The sequence below is a fragment of the Chroicocephalus ridibundus genome, chromosome 4 (genome assembly GCF_963924245.1).
Source record: "Chroicocephalus ridibundus chromosome 4, bChrRid1.1, whole genome shotgun sequence".
Taxonomy (NCBI): Eukaryota; Metazoa; Chordata; class Aves; order Charadriiformes; family Laridae; genus Chroicocephalus; species Chroicocephalus ridibundus.
The window spans coordinates 42903643-42927674 of NC_086287.1; the positions used below are offsets into that span (position 1 = coordinate 42903643).

The 24032-nt window shown below is 48.5% G+C and overlaps 1 protein-coding gene across 7 annotated transcripts in view; it reads left to right on the forward strand.

Annotated features, from left to right (window-relative positions):
- RGS6 (regulator of G protein signaling 6) overlaps nt 1-11936 on the forward strand; it is a 292576-nt gene extending 280640 nt beyond the window's left edge. For all 7 annotated transcript variants that reach the window (XM_063331466.1, XM_063331460.1, XM_063331463.1 and 4 more), the window contains one exon: nt 7526-11936. In XM_063331466.1, the coding sequence (XP_063187536.1) occupies nt 7526-7576 (51 nt within the window). In that variant the 3' untranslated portion in view covers nt 7577-11936. The remainder of the gene's footprint in view (nt 1-7525) is intronic.
- Nucleotides 11937-24032: the final 12096 nt, after the last annotated feature.

The following is a 24032-nucleotide window of genomic DNA, read 5'->3' on the forward strand; positions in this document are numbered from 1 at the left end:
AGGACCGGGTGCACGGCCTGCACAGTGCATGTGTTGACTGGTTGCTGCATGCTTGAATACGTCGCTTCTATTCCTGCTTTGGGCATAGTAGCTTACCTGGAAAATCTCTGCGCTGTGTAGGCTTACGCTGCACGCTTGTCAGTTTGGTAAGCGGTGGGCTGCATGGGTTGCATGTGCGCTGCAGTCTGTTCTGTATACAGGGGCTCCTTTGAAAGATAAGTATTCGTCGTTTCTAGTGGATAAGTTATTCTTCACTTCCCTTCCTAAAAACACCGCTGTGTAGTGCTGCTGGCGCAGAATGGCAGCTGCCTTTCACCCCTGAGGTCGCTACCTTCCAGCGGTGGGTGAGTGGTCCCTGCGTGTACAGTTTGTGAAGTGCTTTGGGATCCTTCTGGACAAAAGGCGCTCTAGGGAATTCAGGATATACTTACTATTCATTTACTGTCTTATTCCATCCACATACAAAGTCTGGAAGATACAAGTTGGTACCTTCCCACTACAGGCGGGTCTAGCTGTTAGCTGCAGATACCGAACCAGGACCTTAGCAAGGTGTTTGGGGGGAGGGCAGGCTTAGACCCTGCTGTGATTTCAGCCAAGCTTATTCTGATACTCCAGAGGGGTTTGATATTTCCAATGTGTTTTCTGTTTTCCGCTGAAGGAAGGTACCTTTCCTGTGTTACAGTATTTCGGTACCTGGGTCCCAGTCCCACTGAAGGGAATTAAACAAACTGAGTCCATTGCACACAAAGGAAAGAACAGAATCGCACCCTGCCCGAGAGCTAGACCAGCAACATGCAGTAAGGGCATTTTCTGAGGTGGCTTGAAAGAACGCTCTACTGCACCATTCTATACTGGCTGTAGTGATCCATCTGTGCCTCTGTCTTCCCATTCTTTTTGTCGGAGGGAGGGCCGGGCCCTGGATCCATAGCCCAAGGCTGCCCGCCTGGCAGGGCTGTGCTGAAGTGCCCTCCTTCAGTGTGGTAAGTTTAAGCAGTCCGTAGTCTGCTTCAACTAATGCCAAAATTGGCTTGAACACATTCTCAGATACAAGGAGCCCAGACTGCTCCACAGCAGAAGAGGATCTTCCTCCTGGTGCTGGTGGGATGGTAGAGGAGAGCCCCAACCGTTACGAAGCTGTTCTAGGAGTGGGTGAGTACAGGGCTTGTGTCAGCTCCCGGTTTGTGCTGTACACAGTGGTGTTTTCTCAAAGCAGAGTTCAACGCCTCGCTTAGGAAGCTTAGGAAATCCTCACAAAATAAAGTGGGTATGGACAATACCCATTTTAATTGGGGTGCAGCTCTGAACAGTTCCCACAGCGATGTAAGCTGGAAGAGAGAAAAAAGCAATATCAGATGTAGGAACCTAACCCATGGTGGCTCAGCTTCACTGCGAGCAGCGGTCATGGCGAGAAGCTCAGGTTAGCTTGTCAGCCAAGCCTTACCAGAGGAGCGGGGCCCACTCTGCAGGAGTTCGGGGATAACTCGTGAGACGGCGCTGGTGAGAATGGGTAAGCACCCTCCACGCCGGGAGCAGCCGCTCCCCTTCTTACCCTCTACAGCCACTTCGCAGCTCCCGTGTTCAGTCTGTGTCAGCATGTAATTGGTGGTGTGGTCCGCCATGTTTTGTGTGCTCATTTATGTTATATATGTTCATAATTTACATTTCTGTGTTTATTTTTTTTGTGTTGAACTAAGTTATTTTCCTTTATTGTTTATGTTTTTAACTCTGTTTCGTATTTAACTTTGTTAATTTATGTTACTTTATCTTATGTTTGCAATGTATCTTTTCATGAAAAAAAAATCTAATAAAAGGAATATTTTTTAAACGACATAAAAATAAAATTTCCCCAAGATCTGCCGTTGAATATAACATTGAAAACCAAACAGTGCTGGCAGGGCTAGGGCCCTGGCAATCTCTTTCTTTAGAAATAAAGTCTGGTGGCAGGACATTGTCTGCCCACTGCCAAAGTTCTTGTAGAAAATTAGCTAGCTAAAATGTAGGAAATCTGAGCAGTGCCTGTCACCATGCAAAAAACCCCTTATATTCAAGCTGATGGAAGTAGGGTTTGCTCATCTCTAGTGGAGATGCAGATGCGCTCCAGTCCTCCGCTGGGGTTCTTACAGAGGGATGGGGCAATGCCGCTCCCCAGGAGATGGCTTCTCCTCCAGGAAGGTGATGCTTCTGGCTGGAGCAGTTTGGGCAGCAGGCTGGGAAAAGGACAGCCCTGAATGGAAAAGAGGGATAGAAAGCAAAAAGTGGAGTCAGCTATAGCAGACAAAGTCTTAAGCAGGTGGGTGGAGAGCGTGGAGGTGAACAGTCAGCGCGAAAGCGCTTTGGTCTGCATCAACATGGCAGAAAGGGGAACCTGTGCTGCCACACCAGAAGCTCCCCACATGCTTCCTCTCCCCCATCGCTGCACCCACAAAGCTCCCTATGGGATAAATCCTGCCTGGATGTTCAGGTAAGTTGTTGATGGCATGCGTGGGAGTGCTGGCTCGTGCATGCTGGTGGTGATGAATGTCTGCATGCTGGAGACACAGACTGCAATCTGTGCTGGGCAGAGCACGTTAACATTGTGTGAAACCACAGGTACGGGACAAAACTAAACTTCCTATTTAAAATTATTTTTTAAAGATAGTTCACAGCCTATGCCTTCTCTCCCAACTGTGCAAAGTGCTGGTTTTGGTACATAAAAGCAAAGAGCAAGATGGAAACTCCAGTGGCTCATACAGGAGGTTTGAAAGGAGCGCTGTCTCCTTTTTGTGTCAAATCCCAGACATATTTTTTCTTCCTCTTACTTGGCTTCTTGCCTACATTAAATTGCTGAATTCTGCTTCATTAAAATAATTGCTAATTGCATTTTACACTTTAGTTTAGTAGCTGCTCAGCAAAGGCTCAGCTATCAAAGATGCAAAGCATCTCCCATGACCTACAGGTTAATCTTCATTTCACTGGGCCTCAGTGAGAGCCCTGATGGTCCTCAAGTGCTGAGGTCTGGTCCTCTGCCTGACATGTAGCCAAGCAGTAGGATGAGCCACATACTTGGAAATCAGATTCTGGGGGGTAGTTTCGTAGGGTTTATTGAGAACTCCCTGATGTTTTCCTTAGGTTACTCCAAATTCAGATTTTTACACTGCCTTTAAAAACTAAGGCTCCGTCATGCCAGTGTTCAGGAGTAAAAAAAAATCATTTGTTCAGCTGCATAGAGAAAACCGGACGTTACCTTTACCGAGACGCAGTTGAAGCTGCTTGTGATCCTTGCCTGAAAGCTGTGTTACAGCTCAGCTCTTTGCAGGGAATGAGAGAAAAGAAAGCCTTCCTGCATCCAACAAGACACACAACATATGCCCTACAACATATGCCCTACTGCTTGTGCTATGCTGTTTGAGCGACAACAGTCTGGGTTTTTAATTGTCGTAACCCTAATTAGCAGTGACAAATATTTTGCAACTGGAGGACTGGGGATTTCTTTATAAGCTTTAGACCCCATGTAAAAAGTTTACTCCTTACATCCACTCTAATCTTGCCTTAAGTTATTCAGCATATGCATACGAAAGAGTAAAAGAAGCACTGTAATGTGCTGAGCTTGAAATCATATGCTTTCCAAATCCCCCGCCAGCACAGCTTAGGTGAAATCTCTCCTGGAAATAAGGCAGGAGCTGTTGACATTTTCTTTCAGTGGGGAAAGGAGAGGTAGAAATGCAGGGGCAGCCATTGGTTTCATGCTAAACAAAGACGTGTGGAAGGAAAAAATCATTTCTTTTCCTTGAACCTTTTTAAAGAAACTAGGTGTTCTTTGTGCCAAACTTTCACATTGTAATAATCCGAAGCTTCCTCACTCTGTCAGAGATCTCCCCAAGGGAATCCCCAAGTATCGCATGAGACCCAACATGACCTCTTCGGCCTGAACGTTTTTGGCATATATTGCATCCAACTACAAACTGATTTAGCCACCTCCAGCTTCTCAGAGCAGCCTTTCACCTGACTGATTCGGGCACTCACGCCACGCAAGCCTCAGGGAAGAGTCACAGGGTTGCAAAAAATACAGGGGTGCGTCTTGCCTCTGCTGTCTCTGACCAGTCACCCGGACGCCTCTTTCCTGGACACGGGAAAGTGATGACGCTAAGGCACGCTGATGCCAACCTGGCCATGGATGTCATCCCGGCGAGCAGGGTTGGGTGGGTTTGGAGGGGCAGGCTGGGGGTCCTGGGGAGTGAGCATCTGCGCCGCCCTGAAAGAGCTGTTGTGTGTGCTACGCTTTGGCTTCTATCAGTCAGCTAGCACAAAGCTGCTGTGTCTCCTGCTGGACTTCGTGCCTCAGAAGCCCTGGAGGGCTAAACCAGAAACAGAGATGGCACGGACCGGCCCCTCAACTGGTGTAAATCTCAGCAGGTCTCTGAAAACAGTTAACTGAGTCATGTTGATTTACCTCAGCAAGTCAATCCCATCCAGCATTTCCACCCGTGACACAACAGTTTACTCCCTTGTTGTGCATTTTAGTAACAGGAAACAGATACCAGTTTTCTTAATGAAATGCAGGTTTTTCCTGATCCTCTTTTTTTTTTTTTTAATGAGGATCGCTAAGATGGGAGACTCCTAAACCGATTGCCTGCATTGCACCCACCTCCAGCTGGCAGATGTTCGTATCGCTCAGCCCCACGCTGTGAGGCTGACGCTTGTCTCTGTGTTGAGTTGAAACAAAATCCTCTACATCAGTATGGCTGTAGTCGGGGGCTGCTTCGGTACCAAAGCTGAACGTTACACTTACTTACACCCCAGTGCTCCTGGTTGCAGCCAAAAATTTCACAGCATTAATCCCTGTATGTGATTCCAGGGATCCTTTTGCCATCTGTCTTATCACAGAGGTGGATATGACAGCCGAGCAGACAACATCGCTGCCTGCTTCTCGCTGTCTTAAGACAGAGCTTCTCGCACCCATCTGTTTGCGTGTCCCCGGGCGCGAGGCTGTTTGGCACCTCACACTTCCCTGACGCAGTTATCCTCCCGGACAGCCGGGCTCTGTGCTGGGGACTCATCCCAGCCGGCAGGCGGGAAGTTTGCTGCAGAGCCAGCAAGCGGATCTGGGTTGCCAGGCTAACACCTTTTCCTGCGAGACGGGAGGAGCTGCAGATGGAGCCCACCGCCGTTGCCCGCAGAGGGAAGCAGTTGTCACTGGGAAACCTACAAGCGAGGTTTTGCTCTGCACAAACCACAGCCATGGGCTCCATATACAATCCACCGCCTTCTCCAGGGCAGCCTTTCTGTCAGCTACCCCCTCCCCTCGGCCTGGCCCAGCACCGGCATTTCCCCCTTCCCGCTCTGAACACGTGCATGCCGAAATTGGGGCTGGATGTAGAGCAGCGTTTGCTCCTCACCCCCGCTGGACCCTGACGCGGGGAGCTGGCGTACCCCCAAGCTGCCTGCCTGTGGGAAGATAATAAGAGAAACTGCCTGTCACAGATTAGTTAGTCTGACTGAATAGTCATTATACAAACCCAAGGCTTATTTGTTTGGGTTTTTTTCTTAAGGAAATATACAATTATTGGTAGAAACTGACTTTTTTTTTCCTAAAACCAGCAGTGTTATTCTTCCAGAAATTAATATCCACATCTTTACCTTCTTCTTCCTATAAATTGGATTCAGGAACTGGTAAAACTCCTTGGCACTCTTTCTCTGGTATTGCTTAACGGCAGCAAAATGGCAGCTGGGGTTGCAGCCCACCGTGCGCTGCCATGTTGCCCTGCGGACGACTTGGCCACCTCCCGGGGTGGTCCTGGGCCAAGCTTCCCAGAAGTGCATTTAATAATAATCATAATAAAAAATGTTGTTTTATAGTGAAAGAAAGCACACATGCCTTAAAGGGCAGCGGTGCTGGTGTGTCTGCTGAGCTCTGGGAGGGAGCTAGTCCTTCCCAAGCCATGCCCTTGGTGCGAGCTCCGTTGTAGAGACTTGTAGGAGCCACAGAGCCATGACCGTGGCGCTCTCGTCTCGGGCAGGGCAGTCCAAATGATGGCAGTGTTTCCAGCAGCCGACTGCCGATACATAAAAAGCGACCAGATTAGGCCGTGTGTGTTTGTGCAGCCAAGCAAGTTATTTGGTAAAAGGCACACATCTGAGTAATGAAATGTGGCTTCTGTAGGGAACTGTTACATCCTTCTGGTACAGCCCTAAATGGGGAGAAATTAGAAATCAAAGGAGGGGGTGGGGGTGTTTCTTTTTTCCTAGAACGTTAACTTGTTAAACAAGGCTTAATTCAGATGGCCCACTGAATGTTACATTTCAAATTTCCCTACATTTTGCACATAGTCATACTCACTGTATAATCTGTTTCTCTTGCTCTTTGTGTGGATCTGTCTTTCAAACAACAATTAGTAAGACTTTCTATTGCAAAGGAAATCTTGGCTAAATATAGTAATGTAGAGGAGGTTGTTTAAGATCTGCTAGGTATTCCACAGCTCTCTGGTATTCCCTGGGTGTTTATTTCAACCAAGACTATTTTTTCTTTTAAGAAAAACATAATTTTTCAAGAGGAAAGCTAACCAAAGAAACACAGCAACTGGTGCAATACCTGAAGCAATTTTTCACTGTTGGGTCAGTAATCGCAAAACCATCAGTATCCCCTATGGGGATGTACCCTTCTCACTGAGTGCCAATGGAGAAGACCAGCTGTAGGTCCACCCTTGCTCCGGGTGAAAGCAGGGGCTGCATGACCTAAACCAGTGAAGGGATTCAGAACTTCTGAATCAGGTGTCCTTCTCCCTGGTCCTTGGTCCCACCAGTCGGTGGGAAAGCTGATGTAGATGCCAATGACGTAGATGTCAGCAGCGCGTGAGCAAGGCTGACACAGCCCCACACCTGCGTGGTGGCTTGGAGGAGGGCATGGGGAAGGCAGGAAGGCCAGGGAGTAGTGGGCAAACAGCAACTGAGGAGACAAGAGTCTAAGGAGTGGGGAAAGTGGGGTGGCAGCAGGGCAGAGACAGGCTAAGCTGTTTCTAAAATCACTTTTTTTCCTAGATCTGTTTCCAATGGTGATGTGCAGGCGTTACTGATTCATAGCCTGTAGGAAGGGCATCCCAGCCTTCACTGCAGGCTGGGATTCACAGCCCTCCCCTGGCTGGGCTGGTGCCCTGCATGGCAGCCGTGGCCGGCAGGACGAGCCAGGGTGAGCGTAGGACAGGGCTTTGCTCTGACCACTTCCCATGTAAGAGAGAAAGGAGGCATCTTCATGAGGTGGTGTCGCAGGGCACCGCTGACTACTTTGAGCGATAGCCACCTGAACATCACTAGCCAAACCCCTCCTTGCCAAACCACCCACCGGGGCAAAACCGCAGGCACCCAAAACGCTGGGGACACGCTCGACCCTCTCATTGCCTGCCCTGCTGTCAGCAGGGCCAGGGTGGGCAGCCCTGTGCCCTGCTCTGGGGGAAGGCCCCTGCCCCTCATCGCAGCCAAACTGTCCATCCCACGGCATCACTCACGCCTCCGGGTCTCTTCTGTCTGTCTGTCTGTCTCTCCCTCCCTCCAGGGAAAGTCTCTGGCGAGCAAGCGCCTCACCGGCCTGATGCAGTCCTCCTGACGGCGTCCATCGGCCGCCCCGCAGGAGAGACAGCCAGGACCGCCGCCGGGGACGGGGCGTTTCGGGGAGAGCGGGTCCCCGCCGGGGAGAGAGCCTGAGCCAGCGCAAGCGCCGGGGAAGCGCCTCTCCCTGCAGTTTACATCGACACTTTCCTGCCTGTGCGGCTTTGTAAGGACGCCGAGCTCCCTGCAGGTACTTTGTTTCCCACCAGAGTTTGGAGGAGCACACGTCACCCTATGAAGAAGGTCGACAAGGCAAGGGCTTGCTGTCTTGTTATTTAAGGAAACAGACCCAACCGCAACTTAGAGAAAGAAGAGCTGAGAGATCGTTATTTTTCCTTCATCTCTTCTCTCCCTGGCACAAACATGGCTGTAATAGACACCACTGCAATTCTACTTGCTCCCTTTCTTGTGGTCGTCTGGACCCAATAAAATATCTGCTGGAAGCTGCTTCTTCTTCTCACAAAATCTCAAATGCATTTCTTCTGCAGATTCATTGACTTTAGCTTTGTTTTTCTTTCCTATGTCTCTCCTTTAAAGCAACGAAAAAAAGAACGGCACTATTTAAGTTCATCACTCACTGTCCTTCCAATAGCATGTAGCATGTCCAGAGATGATGGCCAGATCCTCAGCCGAAGTCAGGAGAGCATGAGTGGTTTTCATCGCCTGAGGATCTGCCCCATTGAGTCAGACTCTGATCCTGGTGCAAATCCTCTGATGTCGGCGGAATCGCTCTGCATGTGCGTGTAGTGCAAACGTGATCAGAGTCTGCCTGATGCTCAAAAAGTCCTGTTCTAGATGTGTAATGCACACACAAACACACACACACGGTATTTAAAAGTGAGTTGTTTTATATTGTATTTGATTTTCTATTTATTTAAGGTTTTGCATACTTACTCAATGACGGATGTTCAAGCTTTACTCCAAGTAGATAGGATTGAACCACTTAGAGGAAACTCCAACTCCAGTCGCGGAGGGCCGAAACCTGCTCACGTGTATACAGGGAAAGGCAACACTGATGTGGGCAGGTGTCAAAATTCAGTCTACAGAGAGGAGGCAATTGATGGAGATGGGACCGGCAGAAGCAGGGAGTGAATGGGCAGGGTGCCGGGTGCCAGGTAAACCCTTGCTGAACAGCAGCACACCCAGCTGTGATAAAAAGCTCAGATAACTGACCCCACTGAGAAGCACCACTGCAAGAGTGAAATTGTACCACTTGTGGAAATGAGCTTCCACTAAAACTCATCTAACCTACAGCCCATGAATACAGCTGCAGGACATGACCCAGTAGCTTGTTTCAAACTGTTGGGAGTATGGAGGTTAGGGTGAGGATGGAACTGAAGTGACTTTAATTAAAAACCCCGCACATGCTACCTGCAGATAGGAAAGTGGACTGCATTCACGTGCATTATATTGTCTATATATGAAAATTTCAAGACTCAGTTGAGTCAGTGCCACAAAACTTCCTGTATTTTGCAAGCAGTTCAGATCTGAAGCATATGTGAGAACAGACATTTCTTGGTCTTCTTCACTCACGCCAAGGCAAATTGGCTTTTTGTGCAGGTGGTAGAAATTGCTATATGGCTACAAGTCTGCATACCGACCTAGGCAAAGCCATCTAGCTAAGTAGACAGCTGGCTATTGACAATATTCACTTCTGAGGCAAGTATTATTCTAATATCTAAGGCCTATGTATGCACAAAATCAGGCCAGCGTAGTTTCTGTCAGAAAAAGCACCTTCCCTCTTTACCCATGACATTTCTTATTCTGATAATTTTTTTTTTTTTTTCCCCCCAGAAAACTCCTATTACCGATTTTACCTAAGGTCCATAGGACCCTCTACAGCTGCATGAATGTACAGTAAAATATTGAGTATTATATTTGTTCTTTACACGCATCTATTCCCATAAACAGCCTACTGTCTGACATCTTCAGACCAAATTCGTCCTACACATACATGACACACAAGCGAGTTCCAGGACTACAGAACCGTCATGGGTGTGCCTGTACATTCATGTGGTGTCCTGCCTCTGAAGTGGACGTTTGGTCACCTCCAAATTGTCGCTTACCTGTCTTGCAAGACCCACTTCCCCATCCAGCTAAAGGGTCCCCTCGGGTAATAGTGGTTCTTCGCATAACAGGCCTGGTTGTCCATTCATGCGCATTCATACATGTCCCCTTACATCGTCCCTAGGAAAATGCAAGGACTGGTTCTTCTCAGAGCTTTGTTGATGGTGTTTTTATCTGTGTCGAACCCACCATTGCCACGCGTCACTGGAGCTCTGTAAACCAACAGCTCCTCACACACCAAGCTACTCTACTGCCAGTGCTGCCCAGCGTCTAGGCGGAGGCATTTCCGAAGGGAGGTCTGTCCTGTGAACCCCCAGACTGGTCTGCAGAGCATTCCTGAGCCGGATATACATGTAAAGCGTGAAACTCCGGTGTGTAGCAAGGGGCAGAGACAGCAAAGTGTTACCAGGGGGTCTCTGCGAGTTCCTGACACCAGACAGGTCTTCTCCAGGGGGAAGGATGGGGTAGCTCCATGGAGGTACTCCTCAGCAGCATGGGGGCGCACATGGGTATGGCTGGAGGATGCTGGTGGGTACACAGGACAGGTGGAATTTAGGTTATGGTCTGTGCAGTGAGCGGCAATGCCAGACTTCAACTTGGAGATGTGCTGCTGCCCCATGAGCTCTGTCTTTCCTGCTCCATTCCTGCAGGACGGCCGTGTTGGCTGCTGCAGCGTTTTGCCTGTGGGGAATACGCTGTGAACCGTTGAGTGCATGGAGGGGGGATTTTTACAGACACAGAGAGCATGCATATGGGCGTACATCAAGAGGCCTGGATGCTGAACAGCTTGCCATTTAAATGCACACTCGTGCAAGCTAATCTGCTCAGTAATGGCTAGCTGAGCGGACAGAGCTGCATATTCTCTGGAGAGAGGAAAGCTCTGTTCCTCATTTCCTGAGTAAATTTCTCTAAAACAAACACGAGAGTCGACAAGGCCTCCCCCTGGGAACACATTCAAACTGCTCTTCACGTGTCTTTTACTTCACGTATGGTGATGCTAACGTGTAACTACTTCCGCATGAATCGTATTCTTGAATTTTTGTTTTTTAATGGCATCGCTTATTCCAAGTGATGCTACTCTTGTACGCTCACCACTATCCCATTGGGCGTTGCAAGCAGTAATCTGCTGCTTTATAAGCGCCCCATGTCTTCCAACTACCTCATCGTCCTGAAGATGAGTTAGGAAATCAGCTTTCCACCTCTATTTATGTTCTAAACGGCATTGTTTCAAGGAAGGGCAGTCTGGAAGGCTTTTATGATGTCCATGCTGTGCAAGCTAGCTACAAAGCTTCCCACGCTTACAGGACTATGGCTGTGAAACATGGCTGTACACTGTTATTGGATAATGGAGTATCCAGAGCATTCGTGGCTACTGTGGCGAAACGGCACCAGGACAAGCACTAGGAAGGTTGGACAAGCCTGTGCAGCCAGCGTTAGGCTAAAGCAAATGGATTAATGTACTCTCAGTATAACTCAGCGCTAAGATCCCATGGAGTACTGTAATAAAATGGTAGCAGGGCAGCCATAAAAAGTGGCAGTAAGCTGACATAATAATACCAGGATAAATGTAGCAATAAGGTAACACAGGCCGCTGCAGTAAAGTAGCATTTTGATAATGCAGCAATAAGACACAACAGGATGCTGCAGTAAATTAGTTTGGGGAATCAGGCAGTAATAACGGTGCGTGCGGACAAACGGTGGTACATTTGTATCAGGTACTGCAGCAATAAAGATAACACAAGGTGGCCTAGTAATAAGTTACTACAGTAACAACAACACGATGCACTGTAAAGTTCTATCAGGATGCTTCCATGCTGCAGTCAAATCCTACAAGAGGTGGTAGCGAGACAATGAAGACAAAATATGCCCCATTTCGGACTGCAAAAATGAGTCAGTTTTCTGCACGGTAACACAGATTCTGGAACGATCTCAGCAATACCCATCATATCACTCCCCGCTTTCAAGGAAGCTGAGGTAAGAGTGTTCCCCCATCCAGTCTATTACTTTGGTCTGAAAATACAAAATTGACTCATTGTCTCTTCAGCCAAATTCTCACAGACTGTGGTGAAGTTCTTCGGTCAGCCCTTACTCAGGTGAAACCCCGGTGATTGTCAGTGTGTCCTTTGCCTTGGAAAGGATTTGGCTCTGTCATCTTCTGGCATGGGTGATGCTTTTAGCCTACAATTATTTCTGTTTCGGGGTGGGGGAAGGGGAACCCAGGTACAGAACATGTGACTGTACTGGTCTGTTTCCTGAAATGCACAAATAAATTGAGCATCCTGGAAAAGTCAAAGCAATAAGGACCAAATCTGTTCTGTCTCTCATGCATGTATGCGCGCGTGAATAATTCTGCTGGAATCGGTGCGAGTCGTGGGTGCATCCGTGGGCAGGGCTTGGCCTCACCCTGGTCTCAGTGTCTCCAGCTGAGTGACAGAAGCAGTGTGTCTTCTCAAGTTTTGTTTTTTTATATTGTCTCTATTCCTGCTTTTTCCATATATTTTTTTAATTTAACCTCACCTCTGTGTGAAATGTTCTTAGAAAAAAATCAGCTTGCCATAAGACAATGTGCAGCATGGTGGGCAGAAGATAAGTTGTGTCCATTTGCCGTCTTTGTACCCTTCAGTGAAGGGTAAAGCATTCTGGAAAATAACCAGCAACCACTGTTATACTCAATAATCATCAGGCCTAAGGGTTTAGTCAAAGCATCTATGTCAACAGCCAGGCCTGAATGGAGTGTGTGTGCTAGATAACAAGATGGTCTCCCGGGAAAAGGATGTAAATAGGGCAGCACTGCAGACTCCTGACTACCAGGAGCAGCTCATAGCTGGCTCTGGCTCCTTCAGCCATTCCCAACAGGTACGAATTTTCTGCCACATCTTTCTGACCCTTTACACAAGAGCCTTGCTAGCCCTTTTGTGTGGCTTCCTCTGTTTCTAGCTGACTGTGCTGTGTTCAAGTTTTGAGCAGTGTTCTGATATGCCATGGCTTGGCTCTTGCCTTAAACGCCTTGGCTTGCTCTTATTGTGGTTTAATGATTAAGCAGGATTATTAAAGTAGAGCTCACAGTAGGGTAAGATAGGCTAGGTTATCATGATTTCGTCGTTTAAGCTGTGAGCAGTTTTGCAGCTTCTCAACACAGTTTATAACCTGAGACGGAGAACAAGCGAGGCGGCTGCTCAGCAGAACAGTGAGCTGATGAACAATACGCTATCTTCATGCCCATACGTACTTTGAACTTACTGGTGAGGAGAAATGCTTTGTAGTGAGAAAAGTAATCTCACGGCAGGAGAGAGTCAGACCTGATCAACTTTTTCATGTGATACAGATTTTGCTTTGCCAGCCCCTAGCATCTGCAAAGCTCACAGCTAAGAGCCAGCAACCTTCTAATCCTGCTGCTAAGCATTTGGAAACAAGCTTTTCAAAAGGCTGGCTTTACACAGCAATGCTATTACTTGAAGCCTTTTAATGTGACTTTATGGCTATTGCCTCAAGTGTCAGTGTGGTTGCCCTCTCACATTTGTAAGGAAAGTGCAGATTCACCCCATGCAGAGGGTGGGTGTTAGCGGGCAGAATTTAAGGAGCAATTTGCAAGCTCGGGGCTCAAAAGGAGTTGTGCCTGAAGAAGTCTAATGCTGTTTGAGATGGTCAAAAGTGCCCAGGTAACCCATACAGGGTTGACAGCAATGACACTGGGTTTACCAGTGCGTTCCTGTCTGGGGGCCCAGAAGATACCCTGAAACTTGTAGCAGAGGACAGCGCTCTGTGGGAAATGGCATTGGTCCTTGAATATTGCTATCTGTCAGCAGAGATACTAAACTGACCTTCTCCCTCTCACCTTTGGGGACTTAAACCATGCCATCTGTTCCATAAGTAGTAGGCGACAGCCAGCCCTGAGCAGCACCTTCTATGGATGGACTAGGAAGTCCACATCTGGACTGGAGTGATCAGTCCCTTCTGGATCCTTGTCAAGATTTTTCACATCCATCCACATGCAGGTTATTCCCACATGCCACATAGTTTCATAGCCCAGCACCGTGGGGATCTGACTTGTGTCATAGTTCAGCGTGAGCCTGATGCCACGTGGATTAAGGCACACCAGATAAAAAAATTCAAATGATGCTTTATACAAAACATCATTTCCCCTAAAAGCATCTGGGGTTCTAAAATGCTGCACTCTGCTCTTGAGAGGTCATTTGGGGCCAAACACGGGAAAAATGAAGCCCTGTGGGATTGTCCTCTACATGGAAAAAAAAATCTGAAGGGCCTCCTACCTCCACGGTGTGATTGAAGGCATCCAGACCAGGGCAGCAAGTTCTGCCTGCGGGGACTTGCCCAACACCCGAGGTTTCCCTCCAGGGTGACACCCCCGTGCTGGCAGAGGACAAGCCCCGGGGTGGAGGAGAGTCCTGTGGGGGTGACGGCGGGGCTGTGGTGGCTGTTCCACGAGGAGCATGAAGGTGGGTGGAGGTGAGCCCCCAAAGGGCGGAGGGGGTCAGCGAAGCCCCGCTGCAGGGGACACGAAGCATCGTTCTCCGGTGCCGCCCCGCAGCGCGCTGGTGAAACAGCCGGGGCAGGGGAGGTGAGAAGAAGCCTCCCCTCGCATGAACTCCTTGTCGCCCACCCTCCCAGCACGGTGGGAACGTGTCATTTCGGCCCCGGACGGCGGCGGGCAGGGCTGGGAGCCAGCTGGCCGGGGCCGGGGCCGGGGCGCAGCTGCGGCGGCTGCGGGGAGCGGGCGGGCGCTGCCGCGGGGCTGCGGGAGCGGGGAGCGGGGAGCCCGCCTGCCGCCGCCTGCGCCGGCCCCCCGCCTCCGCAGGGGGGTGGTTAACCCTTCCTGAGGCACCTTCGAGCTTTTGCGAACACGGAAAACAAAGGCTCCGCTCCGAGCTTGACAGCTCTGTCAAATGCCGGGTGGGTGTCGAAGCCACCTGGTTCCCCGCAGCCCGCGTCCGTGCTGCTGTCAGCTACCATCTCCTCTGTGACCTGCATCCCTTCCCCTGGCGCCAGCACCCTGCCAAAGGCTCCGCTCGCCCCAAACAAGCTGGGAAGCGGCCCATCAGCCAGCTGGGTGAGCTGCCCCGCCAGACAGCGAGACCCGTGGCTGACTGCAGCTCTCAGGGGTGAAAGATCCCAGAGCTGAGCAGCGTTAGCAGCCCAGGCTCTCCTCTTCAGCAGGGTCAGCCCGTGCACGCCTGTGCAAGTGAAGCTGCAGAGCTATGAGACGCGACCACCAGCGACCCCGCTCCGAGGGCTGTGCCGCATCCCAGACCTGCCTGTGACCCCCTGACTCTGCCCGGCCGTGGCAGCTGGGGACCACTGGGCTGAAGGGAGTTACATACTTTCATCCCTCAGAACATCTCTGTTTAATGTGTGCCGTTTGTCCTTGCAGGACTTATAACCTTTGCTGATTCTGAAGCAACGGACCAGTACACACCCGGGAAACCAATACCTTCACCAACTAGGCCCCCTGCTTAGCACACACAAGCGTCCATCTTTGATATCTTGGGAATCGGACTGAGACAGTTGCCATGTGCAGCCCTTTGTCCTGCCGGACAGGCTTAATTGCTTTGTTTATTTACCTTCAAGCCATCCTGTGGCTCTGCTCATCAGAGCATCGGTGCTCCTCCACGTGTCATGCTGCTGGCAAGCTGGATCACTGTTACACCGCATGTTCCCTGCGTCCCGTTGCTTCAGCGCCTGTGGTTCTCAGCTGCCTTTCCCCCTCGTCACTCTTCACTCTTGTTTTCTCTGACCCTCCCTGGCCTGTGCAGCTCATGAAGGGGTTGTCAAACTGACATTTCCCTGCTTAAGCTGTCTGAAGAATCCACCTCTTCGCTAAAATAAATGCTTCTCAAGGGCTGCCATGTGCAAGGCTACTGAGTGCTGTAGCTGCTTTGCAATTACAAAAACAAGGAGAGGGGAATGTGGGTTTGGACTCACCCCTCTTGGAATCTCAGCCCCACAGCGCAATTTGGCCTGTGAGCAGGACTGGCACATCCTGAGCTCAGGCTGCGGCAGCGCCTTGGCAAAAGCACGTCTGCAGCATTTGCCTGCACACGGTTTTCAGGGCTGCTTGGCCGCTCTGTCACCTCCAGGACAGCTGAAATCTCTGACACCATTTTCTATATGTGTGTCTGTCTGCGCAGCTGCATATTTGTTTATACAGATGGCAGCAGGGAAGGCCTCAAGTCCTTCCCTCAGTCGATGGCTGATACCAGATGTTAGATCCTCCATGCTGGGGCACAGACAAATTTTGGGCATGGTTTGGCCAATTCAAGCAAACTAGAGCTTTCCGCGGTCTAGAAAAAGCTTGTATTGCCAGCACCAGCAACACCCTCAGCCAGCCCTGCTCAGACACACACACACACACATCCAACACATGGGAAAAACCCATCTTTCTCTGCTCAGTGTGATGCATCATCTGCTGTAGGCCACCTGCAATCTGCAAGCCCTATCCTGTCGCCAAACTGCTGAGCTTCTGCATGTCATGCTTTTCGGGTAGGCAGCTGCTCTACCCCAAATGCCTGTCCTCCTGTGATGACCTGCCTCAGGACGCAGAGATGCTCTGCCGCAATGCCGAACTCCCCTGCTGTGCCCTGCCACCCCCTCTGCAAAACAACCCTCACAGCCAAACCCGGGCAGAGCTTAGCTGCCTTCTGCCATCCTTTAATTAGGGAGTGTTAGAGCCTTATGGAAAGCAGCACAGCAAACCACAGGCTTCTAAAATGTGGAAGCAATGGCAAGAGAAGTGCTAAGAGCCACCTGCAACAAATAGGAAACGAAATGGGTTGTGTGGGCTTTCTCTTTCTCACCCTGGGTATTATCAAACTGATGAATATGGCGGCAATTTTGCATCACTGTAACTGTGGTTCAGGTATCACATTTCGACTCATCTGCCGGGGCTTTGAGGTTTCTAATGTGTCACAGGAATGATGTGCCCTGGCTGCAGGTGAAGGGACCTGGATCAGCGTCCTACTCTTGGCTCCCTGCCTGGCCACTGGGGCATCGCTGCAGCCCACTCTCATGGGACTTGGCCTTCCCTCCCTGACTTTCTTGTCTAACCAAGCAAGCAGTTCCCAGAAAACAGTCAAGTTACTATATTAAGGTGATCCTGCCCTCAGTGTCTCTTTGTTTCTGGGGAGTCTTAAGCAAATCAAGTTGCAGAGTATACACAGAGCACCACAGTCTCCATGTCAGACGAAAGGACAGTCCAAAAGGAGAGAGGGCAAGAGAAAAAGCTCTGTGTTTGCATTCATCTCTGACATGATGGATTCCCCCTTCCTGGAAGCAGCCTTGGCATAAATAAAGCCAGTAAAGGCTTTTGTGCAAGAACTCCCTTCACTACCAATAGTCATGGAGTCATAGATAATAAAAGACCTGGCAGCTCATCTTGCATTGCTCCCTGTAATCAGCAGGATTTTCCCTACTGAATATTCACCAAGGTTGCTTTATCTAGCACGCCTCTGAAGTCTCCAGGGATGGGACCTTAGCAGATGCCCTCAGGAACACATTTTTCCATACTTGAAGAATTCTTACTGCAAGGAAAAAAACGAAACGTCTGATATAAAGCACAAAAAGCCATCTCTGAGTAAGTTTAAAAACAGTTGAGAGCCATCTGTAGGCCACAAATAGCAAAGGTGTTCAGCACTGTAGATTTTTTCCCCCAAGGACTTCCCTTCACGTTTTTTTTTTGTTTTTTTTTTTGCATTGTCTTGAGTTAATTGCACTTTGCATCAACATCCACCCTCCATTGTGACACCGTGTAGATATTTGTGAACTATCACGTCTCTTTTCAGCCTTATCCCCGCCTCGACTAGAACAGCTGAGGCTCTTCTCGTATGCCAGTTTCTCAAAGATTGCTATCAGCTTTGCTGCCTTTCTCTTTCTTTAAAAGATCGCTCAGGAAAAACGTAACAATGTGAAGACAGAAGGGCTGTGCTGATCCATACAGCACAATTACCCAGTTATTTGCGTAAGTGAGGTATTGCCCTGGCATCGTGCTCTTTGTGGCAAACTACATGCATGTGTCACACATGTTGTGGTGTAACATATTTGTTAAATCTATTTATTGCACATCTTTGACCACTTTACCCACCTTCATCCCACACTGCCATCTGTTCCGTGGCTACCACCCCCCATCCACTCTCTTGAGTACCTATGGAGGGCTGCCAGGAAAATGGGTCCTCCTTTTCTTGCCAAATTTGGAATTTCAGTTGCAAATTTACCCTAGCAAGAGTGCCAAGGGGAGACAGAGTCAATGCCAAACCCGCTCCAGCTTTCCTGTTGGGCACATTTTCAATTCTGTCACACTAGCTGAAAAGGGGCACTGAGTCCCATCAGAAAGGGGTCGTGGCCAATGCTGCAAGAGGAATCAGCAGTTGTGCCCAGTCCAGGAAGAGCAGATCGTCAAAGGTTTTAAAACTGTTATATCTGTAGGATCAGAAAATAATTCTATTATTGACACGCATGACATTCTCAAAACCCTGTACATTTATCCTGATGGAAATTAATGCACCTGGCTGCAATGAGTGAAGGTCCTTTTGAAAACAGTTCCAATAAAATGTCTTAAAACCACCTAGACCACTCCCTCCTGGAATCATTTTTCCACACAGTGGGCTTGCATAATATCCACAGGGCGCTTTTGTTTGCATGTAATACAACCATCCTGCAGTCATGTTAGAGAAAGCTTTGTACAACACTTCCATCATGCTTGGGCAATACATACACACACATACAAGCAGATATTTCCAAAGTCAAGTAGGGATTTCTATGCACAAGTTCCTCATAAAATAAGGCAAATGTGAATAAGGCAAATGTGTTTTTTCCTATAGTATACCCTGCAGGTGCTTTTATCTGGAGATGATGTGTGCTCCCCTCGGTGCTGTGCTAGCACTGCAGCCAGGCATGAGACATTGCTGAGATTACCAGCCTGCTCCCAGTGACTCATCCCAGCTGAGCATTTGTGTGGGAGCACACTTGAAATGATCCAATTTACTCGTTCCCCTGAAAGACCACAGGAGCACCTGCTGCAGTGGGGTCTTTGCTGGCAATATGTGCGGCAAAGGGAGCAGAGTTCGACCTGGTTCAATGGGCTTCATCTCAGCAGGGCAAAAGGAGGTGCTCCACTTACTTAGGCTGATGGAAGATCCCCGTGGCAGAGGAGGTTGAGAAAGAGGTCCCAGCGAGCCCCCTTCCCACTCCCTCTGTCTCCATCTTTGGAGGCAAGGACCCAGTTGATGAGCTTGTGACTCAGAAAGTCCTTTGATCTTCCTGGCCTGCTGCCCTCCCACCAGCTCAGCTCCCCTGAGGCTGCTGAGCGCCTGTGTGTCTAAATCTTGGCGGTCACATCCTGCCTCTCCAGCGTGCTTGGATAATGGCCTGGAATACAGGATCATCGCTTGCATCAGGGGTGCAATTTATGATCGTCATGGAGGGGGATACCATCATCCATACTAAGCTACACAACAGTGATGATGGGAAACTTGAAAACGCAGGCAGAGCGCAAGGCATTAACCTGAAACATGCTGAAGGCAACCTGTCCCTGCCCCAGCCACATCCTGAGAGGTCACGTACCGGGTGACACACCTCCCTCCAGGGCCAGGTGGGGCCATGCACACATTTCAGGGTTTTACAGGGAACTTCAAAGCATGGTGCAGACTCTGTGTGGGCCCAGCGGAGGCATGAATTTGCTCCCAACAGGAAGTATTTCTCTACCCCCTCGGCTAAACTGTAAATTTAAAAGCAAACACAAATAGCAACTGGCTGTTTTCAACAGCACACGCCAAAGAAGTGTCAAGGTCTGTGATACCAGGCAGAAGTAGTGCCCAATATTAGAGATGGAAAATTAATTTCTATTAGCCTATGAGCCTGTCATTCCTGGGCAAAGATGTCTCTGACGAATTCCATCTCTTCTTGTGTTAACAAATTGCCCGCAAGTAGATTGCAGTATCTCCAAGATTTATTCACTATTTGAATATACTTGCCAAATATTTACTTGCCAGAGAGTTATTCCTGGAGAAATTCTTGATCTGCAGCTCATTTGCAAAGTGGTTGCTACTGGCATTGGATAGCTGAAACTCAAGCATCTTTGTTTAGTTTTGCTTGGACACGCAGGTCACCTGGTATTGTCTCTGCCACCCAAAAATAGGGATACAACTGTTACAGCGGGGTTTGCTCAAACTTTCTCTAATATTTGTTTTGATTTGACTGTTTCCATAAACATTGCTTTAAGTCAAGTTCTAAGTCAGAACATTCCTGGAAATAAAAGGGGTGTGAACACAGTCAAACTTAAATCAGTGTTTATTTATTTACTGAAAAACTGGAGTCAGTGTCATTCACTGTGCTCTGAACACAGGCGCTGTACAGGGTTGTATCCAGCCGCAGGGTGGGAGCCTACAGTATTTATAATGCTAAAACTTCCATGGAAGTTATTAAAGTCTCCTTGTTTGGGCAAAACCAGCAAGCCTATATTCCAGCCTTGCCACCCAGGTGGTTTTTCATTCAGACAGATAATAATTGTATCTTAAGGCTACTAGAAATCACCAATCCATAATTAAAAGGCTGCTGGTTTTAATGTACATAGAAAAGGCCTACCACTAACTTTAAAGGTATACAATAAATCAAACTGCATTTTCTTGCCACTGGCTAGCACTTTACTTCTCTGAGAGTTGGCACCACTCCAAGACTCAATTTTTAAGAGGAAAAGAGCAATTGTTGGCCCGCTGGACTTCATGGAAGATGTGTCTGATTATTAAAAAAAAAAAAAACCAAAACCAACAAACCACAAAACACTGTTCCTTCTCTTAAAAACAAGCAACATGTCAGGGATTTAAAGCAATTCTTTTGTCTTATTCCACCCATCCACCCACCCACCCACCCATCCATCCACCCATCCATCCATCCATTCATCCTCTACTCAAACTTAGGACAGGTACCTAGGAAGGAAAAGGACCTCTTCTCTCAGCATCTTGATCAAAAGCATGTTTTTCCTTAAATTTCTTTGGAGTTAACTCTCTGTGTGTGTGTCTTAATCCATTTGTGTGTCAGGCTAAGAGCTGTTTTTGAAGCTATGTGCAAGTACTGCTCATATTTTACTGGAGCAGCCAAAACTAAGGGACTTTTGGTATGATATCAATGCCTACTCCCATTTGTTACACCATTCATTAAAGGGACGTAAGATACAGTTTTAATTAGGGTTGTGCTGAACCAGCAGCTGAGCTCTTGACATTGCAATGAAGTTAACTTTCAAATAAAAGGCTGAGACCCACGGGCCTTCCCTGGCAGAGCTTCTGCTGGCTGACCTAGACCTGCTTGGCTCCCAGAGGGACACAGCAAACCCTTTGGTTAGTGCAGACTACAGCCTTACCCCACTTACCCGTAGTCAGCTGTGAATGGTCCAGCACACCCCTTTCTCCTCCCTGTAATTAGGAATGGCTGTGTTCTTTGTCTTGGTCTCTAAAATATATATGCTGGCTGTAAACTAGGAGAGCTTTCCCAGAGACTCCACCAGAAGGCCACCAGGCTACATGGCTGTTGCACGGTGGGGCTGGCTTGTTTGTAAATATGGCGGATGCAGACAATACAGCCAATGATACAGCCTCACTGTCTGGAAAAATGAGAGGAGCAGCGGCAGTAGACCTAGAGTGACCAGTTCCCCCAATCAGAAAAGTATACAAGCAGACGCCTACCTCTCAGGGTGGACCTGAGCAGGTGGGGAGGCAGCAGGGTGATACCCTTACACAAAAAAAGAAGTTGGGCAGCAGATAAAATGACAGAGTTAACAGTGAACAGAGAATGGTGAAGAATTTCCTTAGCAGAAGAAGAAACACGTCTTCCTGAAGTTTGCCTTACCCTGGGTTTGTTGGAAGACTTGCTGCAGGTGCATGTTGCAGTCAGAATATGAATGGGGAGTATCTCTATAGAGTATGCATATAGATTTTGTAGGCTCTTTCATGAGCCCTCCCCAGCAAGGCACCTGCTTCCTCCTTCCTTGAGTGGGATCCAACACTGGCCACTCCTGCTTTTTAACGTGCTGACCATTAGGCAGAACCAAAATGGCAAATCCTTCTTTTAATACCAGTGAAGGTGTCACCCATTCTCCACGTGACTAGTCCCTACCTGGAAATGGTGCCGCCCTCCATGGCTCCTGGCTCTCCATCAGCTTCACAGGTAAGGCAATAGCTAGACCTCCTTGTCCTTGAGGATCAGTGCTCACAGGTATCTAGAAAATATCTGTGTGTTTGCAGAGCTTCCACAATGGTGGCAACTGCACAGCCCTGTACCAGGGAAAGCAGAGACATGCGTGACTCTCAGGTTAGCTCACTGCTGATGGCACATGTAGTGATGAGACTATATGTCTGCATATGCTACAACATTTAAAACCCTTGTTTGGTTGACATACGCTGTGAGGCAGCATGATTTCAAAGAGGTTTTAACTAGAAATTTTGTAATTTATTGGTTGCAATGCAATAAACTCATTTCCTCAAGGTCTCTGTGAAGGCAGCAGGCACTAAATTTACCTTTCCAAGCTTCCCTCCATGAAGTAGTATATTTATTGGTATCAAAACCTTAGTATTTTAGAAGTTTTGTTATTAAATGTTGTATGGTCTGCCCTGTTTGTGTTTTACTGGTGTACGTGAATAATTTCACTCCCTGTGGTCCAATGTACTTGTTATTGTTCATCCCAGAAAGAGAAACAGGTCTAACTGGCTCCTGTACAGCTGGAGAGTGTGTGTACCACCTGAGTGTAGCCTCTATAAATGGTGGCCTTTGCATAACTTTCTTGCGCCATCCGTACAGCAACGGGCTGGCAGCAGAGGCAGCACTGGTACAGGAACGTACTCTGCAGTAACAGGCCAACAGCCTGGATTTGTCAGATTTATGAAATCAAAATTTGATTCAGGAGCCTGCATCCTGTAATACAGCAAACTCCGAAAAAGAAGGTTTTGATCCTGGTTACTTTTGTATACGCAGAGCTTTAACTCCACTGTAGATGATGGATCAGTATTTGCTTTACCTGAGCATCCTTGGAGCAGGTTGTCAGTGAGAGCTGACGTGTAGGCTGCTGGGTAGGTGTCTACGCTACCTGAACCACCAGCCACCCAGCACAGACTGGCCTCTCCAAGTCCTGTCCTGGCATGCTCTCCCTTCCCTGTAGAAGCACTGCAAACAAAAAGCTGCTTATTATTTCTGAGGTTGTCCTTAGGCTGGTCAATGCCTTTATTCTTTTAGAGGGATCGCAGCACTCCACTTACTCCTGGTTGGAGGCTGAGGGACACAGATTTAGGGAGTTCCTCCGAATGAGTGGCACAGGTTTCCAAAGAGGTGCAGAGATCAATTAAATCCTAAAGAAAAGTTCTGTCAGCAGTGCTGCTTATGCAAAAAAAACTGTGCCAGATCTCACCACCTTTCACACCCCCCCTCTCCAAATCACAAACACAAGCTGGCAAATCATGTGAGAAGCTGTGCAGGAAAAAATGACATTCAGGTGGTGGTCCAGATGGTGCCACTTTTGAGGAAGACATGCGAGTGCATAATAGAGCCCCATGCGTTTCGAGGCGTGAAGGGCAGTCCACTGCCACCAGCACGGGGGACCAGTGGCAGCCACACGTGAGGCATCGGGGGTGGCCCAGGCAAGAGGTTCAGAAGGAAAACTTCACTGTAAAAACATCTGATTTATGTTTCCTCACCCGTCGCAGCAGCTAGATCTTCATTAGCTTTCCCTTGCCTTAGGAGGCACTTTTCCTTGTTAGCATCTTTGTCCAGCTGCTGCTGCAAGACAGCAGCCACCGTAGATGGGGGTCAGAATTAATGTTCCTGCCTCCTCACAGCAGCCAGGCAGGACAACAGCTTGAAATCTGCATGCACCCTAAACGCTTCATCCTTCCTTTCCCTCCTCCTCCTTCAAACATACTGCTTCTCCCTTCCCACTCAAACTGCAGCATGGGTCTTCTTCTGAGTAGGCCGGTGAGGAGCAACACAGAAAAGGCGTTTTTGGAGCTCACGTCCAAGCAGAAACTCGGGTAATGAGGAGTGAACGTGGTACCAAACCAAGAGCCATCACTTCTGCAAAACCCTTGTAGATTATGTAGGGCTGAATTTCCATCAAGAAAGTCAAAAAGCACCCAGGGAGACTGGAGGACTCTCTTTGGTGTGGGTGCCCACCTCACTGGGCCTCTGTCCACCCATTTGCTCTACGCAACATGCATATCTGAGTGACAAAATAAGGTCACTAACATTTTTGCAAGAGAAAAGGTGGGAATCACCTGCTGTAGGTGACCCTGCTCTGGCAGGGGGATTGGACTAGATGATCTCCAGAGGTCCCTTCCAACTCCTATCATTCCGTGATTCTGTGATTTGCTCATTGATATTTTTTCTAGCTTTATGCA